The sequence below is a fragment of the Parus major genome, chromosome 2 (assembly GCF_001522545.3).
Source record: "Parus major isolate Abel chromosome 2, Parus_major1.1, whole genome shotgun sequence".
NCBI lineage: Eukaryota > Metazoa > Chordata > Aves > Passeriformes > Paridae > Parus > Parus major.
In genome coordinates this window covers 2,162,421-2,170,293 of record NC_031769.1, presented here as the reverse complement: position 1 = coordinate 2,170,293, position 7,873 = coordinate 2,162,421, and the positions used below count along the sequence as shown (strand labels likewise).

General features: G+C 37.8%; 1 protein-coding gene across 4 annotated transcripts in view; it reads right to left on the bottom strand.

Moving 5' to 3' along the window:
• Positions 1-1,119: 1,119 nt before the first annotated feature.
• LOC107200626 (meiosis-specific coiled-coil domain-containing protein MEIOC-like) overlaps positions 1,120-7,873 on the bottom strand; it is a 30,294-nt gene continuing 23,540 nt past the window's right edge. For 3 of the 4 annotated variants that reach the window (XM_033519948.1, XM_015619375.3, XM_015619376.2), the window contains one exon: positions 1,120-7,703. In XM_033519948.1, the coding sequence (XP_033375839.1) occupies positions 7,450-7,703 (254 nt within the window). In that variant the 3' untranslated portion in view covers positions 1,120-7,449. The remainder of the gene's footprint in view (positions 7,704-7,873) is intronic. The other variant, XM_033519952.1, reaches the window with a different exon arrangement.

Genomic DNA, 7,873 nt, shown 5'->3' with positions numbered 1-7,873 from the left:
TTTTATTATTTTTTTTTCTTTCCCCATTTATCTAAATTCCCTGCTTCTGCAAACCAACACTCTTTAATTAAATATTTAACTAACTAACCTGATTCATCAGCTCCAGATCATCCAGTCTCCTCAGCAAGTGGAAGGAACTGGTAGTGTGGAAACACAGATTTTATTTTTTACATGGCACTATTATTGAAATCAGAACAGCACAACTGAATTTCACGGCTTCACAAAGCCCAGCCTGTCACACAAATGTGGATTTAAAACACTTTTCATTAATATTATTTAAAAATCAATGTAAAACCCTGGATGTTATCAGACTGATTTGGGAAGAACACATTTCCCTGTGCCTGTTTCCCAAAGCTGGCCAGTGTCCAATGTCCCACTAAAATAGTTGCATTTATTCCACCACAGGTGTTTTGGAACAAGTATCAAAGCAACCAAGCTGCAGTGAAATAAAAGCAGAGATGCCTGTCAGGGAAGGGATGTTTCTCTCATGATCTGCTCTGGAAATCCCCTTCTCTCTGGAAAAGGAGGAGAAAAGAGGAGGCTTTTTGGCAGTCTCCAAAACTCATTTCTAAAACATGTGTCCAAACAGCAACAACAACAGGAACCTGCTCAGAAGGGCTGATTTGGGATATTTGACATGTACAGGGTCAGCTGAAGGTGGAAACGCCTCAAAATTACATCTTTAGATTATCCAAAGCTCTGTGGATATTTTTATAACTTCTCCACCAATGAAAAACAATGATTTATTTTTTCTGCCTGCCACAAGAAAAAAAAATGCTTTTAAATTTCAAACTCTAAAGCAAGAAACTTTTCCTTGTCAAGGTTTAGAACATCACACAACTCCAGAGGACAAACCAGCCAAATTCTGCTGTTACCTGAGCAATTCTTGACTTGTGCTTCTGATCTCTGCCAACAATTTATTTTGAGAAAAAATGCCAAATTCATCCCAATTCCCCCCCCCACAACATCTCTTGAAGTCCTTTCAAGTCTGCCCTTTATTCCCAACTACCTGAAGCAAATCTGAATTTTCTGGGTGATCCAAGAGATCCCTCATCCCCAAGTCCAAGAACTGCCCAAACTTCCCCTTCTTCCAGAGAATTAAGACAATAAAAGCAGCCACAAAAATCACGAAGGATTTTAATTTCTGTCATGAACACACAACAGATCTTTCCAAGGCAGAGTTACCAAACTGAAATTCAGCAGCTGAGAAAACAGTGTGAGCTGATGTAAATAAGCCTTTGCTATTTATTAGGGACATCCACACAACACAGGTGATTATTTAAATAAAAGGAATCAAACCACATACACAGAAAATACCAGAAAATTACACTGGCCATGATTTATTACAGAATTCTCCTAGGTCTGAAGACTCTCACACATAAAACACAAACCAAACCAACACAGGTGGACATAACAAGGCATCCTGGTGTTCCACAATAAAAATAAAATAGAATAAAATGAAAGGAAAAGCAGATGAAATTCCCAAGTTAAGGTGCACCAACACCCTGTGGCATCAGAGTACATGTGTGAAATGGAATTTTAAGGATGTTACACAAGAGGTAGAAGTAAGATTTTTGCAGCGTTCAAACATCCACAGTTGTTTTACAGAAACACTTAAATAAGCCTAAATTGATTAATGATTAAGAATCTTGCATAATCAACAATTTGCTTTTTTTTAAGCTAAGTTATAATTTCACGTATTTCTGCTGGGCCCAACTAAAATCTCCTTCAGTAATATTTCACTAGCAGTGTAAAATGGGATATTTTAAGGAAATGAGTTTGACCAACACACACATAAATTATACACTTCAGACACCAAACAGTAATATTAAAATATAGACGCTATTCATCTTTATATATCTGTCATAAAAAATAAAAGGAAACTTATTTTTCCCATCTCTATCTTGGAAACAGCCTAATTCTGTGAAAAAACTATGCTCATTAAGTTACTACTGTGCATAAACAAGTTGTGTTTTATTCAGTAAAAAACATAAAGCAATCTTTGTCTGGCAATGATTTTTACTCTGATTTATTCTCTAACCAGTGCTTTTTTTTTTTTAATACACTATATGCAAATATTTTCCTTTTTAAAGCTCATTTGGCAACAAGCAAAGAGGATTTAGAACTCCAGTTCCTCAATTTGTTTCAAAGTTGCTCCTAACCCAATATATTTTCAATCTCTATCAGCACAGACATGTACATTAAACACATTATTCTGCACCTTTGATTACAGTATTGCTAATGAAGAAAAATAAGGACCTTCCATTCTATATCACTGATAAATTTGCTTGGCAAAGTTATTATTTCATTTTAGAAAATTACAAAGCAGTTCTCTACCAGAAAAAAAAACAAAAATTGATAAAAATCAGACATCTCAAGTGCTACAAACCAAAAGAAAAAATAAAGTGCTGGTGACTGCCATGGATGAACTGCACAGGGAATAAATCAAGGTCTCAGCATGGTTAAGGCTCTATTTCCCTCCAAGCAGAACAGGAGAAAATGTGTGAAAATTCCCAGAAACAGCCCCAGTTTCTGCAGCAGGTACATTCCTCAGCTTGAAGAGAAAGCAAAATTGTCCCAGCTAATTCCAAGGATCCCTAAAAAAAAGAGGCTGGGAACTCATCCCTCCAGAGATAAATGATTTATCATTAACATTTAATGATAAATGTTCAAGGTGAACGCTGAGCTTGTGGTTAATGAGCTCCTGGTAAAGCAACAAAGCCAAATCCAGACAGAAATCTCTTTAAAACTGTGCCTTCAGTGGGAGCAGGACCACACTCAGCTCTTCAGCAGCCCAATTATTCCAAAATAATAATTAAAATACATGTTCCACAGTCAACTGCCCTCATATTGACTGATGTGAAGGGCTCCCTGCTCCTGGCTCAGTCTATGAACACTAAATAATCAAAAACCCAAAGTTCTTCCACCTTTAATGACTCCATTGGGAAAAATAAATAAATCTGTAACAGACTGTGGCTGTAAAGAATTGAACATTTAGTTTTGCAGCTAAAATCACATACTCTGCCACAGAAATAAAGATATAAAGAATAAAATCCCCAAAAACTGGTGACACTATGAAGCATTTGCCAAAATTGCAGCTCTCAATCAAAGAATGGGCAAAAATATAAAATAAAATTCTAATACCCAGCTACCAGAGCAGGTAAAAATATAATTAAAAAAAAAACAAACATATAGGCTTAAGGTCTGTTTGTTGCATAATTTTTACAGTATTTCAACATTAAAAAAAAAAATCCAACTTCCTGCAGAATCAGAGCTGTGATTTCATGGTGACTTAGTGAAGCAGAAGCCAACTCTGCCCAAAATCTCAGCAGCTGCACCCTGACAGCATCCAATGGGGAAAAGAATCTTGATTCAAGAGAGGATTCCTGGTCCCTCAAACCTTCCTGACCATGGAAACCAAAAGAATGAGCCTCTCCACTGGAATTTGGGCTCCTGGAGGCTCCTTCCTTCTTGAAGCTCCCTTTTCCTCCTTTATATCCCCCCAAAAAAGGGTTGCAGATCAAAGACAATCCCAGGAAGTTGTGCTGGTGGTCACCTCTGGAAAAGTGCCCAGGAGCTTTCCACAAAAACCTGGGGGATCCCCACACTTCTCTGAGAAAAAGAAATAACCTCAACAAAGCCTCTCACTCACATAATCCCCACCTTAAACCTTTCCCTCCAATCAAAACAACCAGGAATAACCATAAAAGACTTATTGTGAACTACAGCAGCAGTCCTAAGGGAAATAATTTCCAAATTTCACATGCCCAGGAATGAGAGACAAAAAAATAAAAAAATAAAAAATAAAACAAACCACCAAAAAAACCAAAACAACAAAAGAAGAAGAAAAGGCAAAACAGAAAAGACAAAAATATTGGTGGGGTGGTAAATGCCAGCAGCAAAGAAAAATATTCAGTTTGGAAAGGATAAAATCCAGTAGCAGCAGTTTGTGAAGGAAATGTCACCCACTCTTGAAAAGGCCACAAGCACCACGAACTTAAATAACCTTCCCTGCATGCTGCTCTAATGGAAATAACAAATTAATACACATTTTTAGTTTATATAAATAGCAACTTCACTGCCAGAGGGACCCTGTGGATACAGAAAAACAGGGATATAAAACCTACAACCAGAAAAAAAAAATAAAAGAATGAAGAGTTCTTTCCCTGCTGCTGGCCTCCCTTCTGGGAATTAAAAAGGTTGAATCACCAAAAAACTCCAGTTATTTACACAGAAATAACTGTAATTCTTAAGTCTGTGTTGTGCTGGACTACCAAACTGTGATTTTAAAGCATTAAAGATTCAGTACCAACACCCAAAAAGCACCTGATAATAATCCTGACTCAAAAAGGGACAATTGAGTATTGATTTAAACTGGAGCAATCCCTGCCACCAGGACTGGCTGCAACTCTGCCACCTTCCTCATCTCACCCCCAAAATTTAAAAAGTATAAATCAAAACAGGGAAAAAACACCCCATTAAATCTCAAGAAAGCTGAGTGGAAGGGTAGAAGTGGGGAAAAAAGGGAATAAACTGAATTTTACCTGACTGCTCCTCAAAATGGGGAAGGAAAGGGGAATTTGCTTTTTTCTCTCCAGAAATCAAACCTAACTCCAAATCAAAACCATCTCTTTGGCTTAAGTGTGACCCAAAACCTCAATTCTGCTTTCCCTGAAGTCAGTAAAATGTGAATACAATTAGTCCCTAAAGCCACAAGCATCATACTTGTGCTTATTCACAGCAAAAAAACAGTGCAAGACTTGCAGAATTTGTACCTTGTTGCCAAATTAAACACAAGGCAACAAAAATTATGTTCTGACAGAGCTGCTGCAGCTCCAGGTGTTATTTTACAAAATAAAGCGGGTTTAATAAAGTGTTATACAAAATAAAGTGGGGTTTTTTCCCTTAAAATGCAAAAGAATTTGTAATAAAACAAGAGAAGCAGAGCAGAAATTAAGAACTGAAGACAAAACTCATTCTAGGTCTGATGCTGTCCATAACAAACTCATTTATAGAAAAGGGCACTAAAAAAAATAAAAATAAATAATTTTTGTTTGAAGACCTGGAGTTTTTGTGAAGAAAAGAGAGCGAGGCAAAGTGAAACAGGAGCATTTGTGGGGCATGACAAGGAGCACCTGACCCAGGCACATGATCCAGGGGGACATTCCAGAGGCACAGAGCTCCTTAAAGAACCCAAACCTGGATGATCTCGTGTGTGCAATTAACATAATTAACAATCTGTGTTGATTACAGTCACGTGCAGCCACGTGTTACCCTTTAAAATGCATTTTGAAACTGAGAACAGAAGAGACCACACAGCTTTTTAACACTCTGGAAAAATGAGGCTGTTAAAGGCACATTAACTATGAACTAATTAAGATCATTAATTAACAGATGAGCAGTACAATAAGAACCAATCATACCCTAAACCACTACAAAACAACCCTGGTTCTGTAAACAGAAAAAAACCCCAAGATTCAGACTCTCAAATTCTGATTTCCTGTCAGTACAGCAATGGTAAATTAATTTTAATTTGGATAATTAACACCCCCAAATCACCCACGAACTGAAATACTGCAAACTCCTCTTTTAAACTGTGGAGCACAATCAGTTTCACAAATGCAGACTGACCCTTCTTAAATCAGTCTGTGCAAATAAATTGCATGTGCACACAGAGAAAACACTGAAATAACTCTGGTATCTGTTTGTTAAGGCTGAAAATAATCTGTTCAGTGGAATTCACTTTCTTTAGGGGAAAAAACATGATTTTGCTATAGTAAGAACCTAATTTCTATCCACTTTTGCTTTTAAACTTGGTGGATTGCAATGAGGCCTGGGTAAATTTTAGCTACAAATTTCCACACCCCAACAGAGTTAAGGGTGGCACTACTGAGACAAAATCTGCTCTAGAAACATCCACAGATCCAGAACTACACAACTGCATTTGGAACACTTTTGCAAGTATAAATATATATGGGAACAGTTCTATAATTACCCACAAAAATGTCAAATTTGACACTGAACACCACATGATATAAAAATCTTCATTTTTGTCCTTCAAATTTTGCTTATATCCCCAACTTAATTCACTTTTAACCCAAGAACTGCTCTCCAAAGCTGTTCATTAATATCCTGATACTCAAGAACCTTAATTATTAGTACATGCTAGGAGATTGTGTAACAATAAGACAGTTGTTAAAGCATTAAAATATTCCTAAATGCCCTAAGATGACACCTTGAGTTAATGATTCTTTACTAATTTTCACCCTGAACAACCACACTCTGATTGTCTAAGCCATTCAGTGGAGACTAATTAACAGCAATTAAATATATTAAACCTTCCACACACAAAAAAAAAAATGATCAGTGAAACAGCTTTGGTAACCTAGTACACAGTTAGTTTTGTGTAAATATTTTGCAAACATCCCTTTCCCAAAAAAATCCCTATATACCATGTGTATATTTATATAATAATATACAGAGTTCCTGAGTAAATCCTTAAATCTGATTATTCGGAAGATTTGGCAAAATATTTAACTTCCTATTACTAAAATAGATTTTTAAATAAACATTGAATGGAGACATTAAAATAAATATGGAATGTGTCTGAGAAAAATTATAGTACCATGAACATATATTAATAACAAATAATAGTTATTTTAATTAAGTGCATTCTGTGTTATATTGTTACTGGTTTTCAACCCACTGAGGAATCAATAAACATAATTTCTAATCCTGAGTGAGTTTCCATCACCTGCTAATGTGCATTTCCATGCAGTTCACACTGCAAAGCTACAAAATCCACTTTTTAGTGGAAAAACCAAGGCAGGCAATTCAATGGAAAAAGCTCTGTTTACACCAGTTTTGCTGGAAAACTGAACTGGCAGCACAACTGCTGAAGCCTGTCACACAACCAGCACTGAACACTGATTATTCCTGTCAAACTGAGGGAAAATCTGTCACCAAAAGCCACCAGCACAGCAGCCTGGATTGCTCCTGACACAGTGATGGTGTGAAAACTACTCAGTGATCGCTTTGGCTCTGGAAAGAACTACACACCGTGCAAAAAATAAAAATAAAACAAACCCTGAACGATTATTGAGGACCTTTAAATGTGCTAAATTGTCTCACTGAGCAAAAGAAAAGGAGAATTAAGCTCTACCACGCTCTGGTTGCTCAGGTCCTGGCAGGACTCAGAGCTTTGGGTGGAGGAAATGCTCAGCTCTCATTCAGCTCCTCAGAACATCGAAATTCTCAGCAGCAGAAAAACTGCACTGACACCACCACAAGCTGTGTCTCTCCACACCAGAATTCCAGTACCACAACTGAGCAGGCACCTTAATTAACCCTTTTTGCTTCCTGACATCCTATGAAATCCACCTCTCCCGGTGCTGGGCAGGACCTGAGCCCTTCCCTCCCCATCCTCATCTTCCCTTTTATCATCTGCGCTTATTCCAAAATCTTCGTCGCTTCCTCAGCTTTTTCACTTCCTCTGCTTTTGTGCTCCATGCTGCTTTTCTCCTGGGTGCTTGTGCTTGAAGGGCAAAGCTCTTGCAGTGTCCCTTGAAGGAGAAGCTGTTGATTTTGGGGTCTGGCTGGAGGGGATTTTGGCAGAGTCCCCTGAAGCGCGCACCAGAGCGCGGTGCGGGCCCTGCGCGTGGCACCAGCCAGGGCTCGCAGGGCAGCTGCCAGGGCCAGCACATCTGCAACAGGAAAAACACATCAGTGGACAAGCCTGGGAATGGTATCAATTTATATATTTTCTTTTTTTAAAATTGCATAAATTTGTTCAACTCATAGACTGGAGCAAATTGTGCTCAAGGAACAGCTGGAGCTGCACCATTAATGACAGGTACAACATCTCATGTGAATT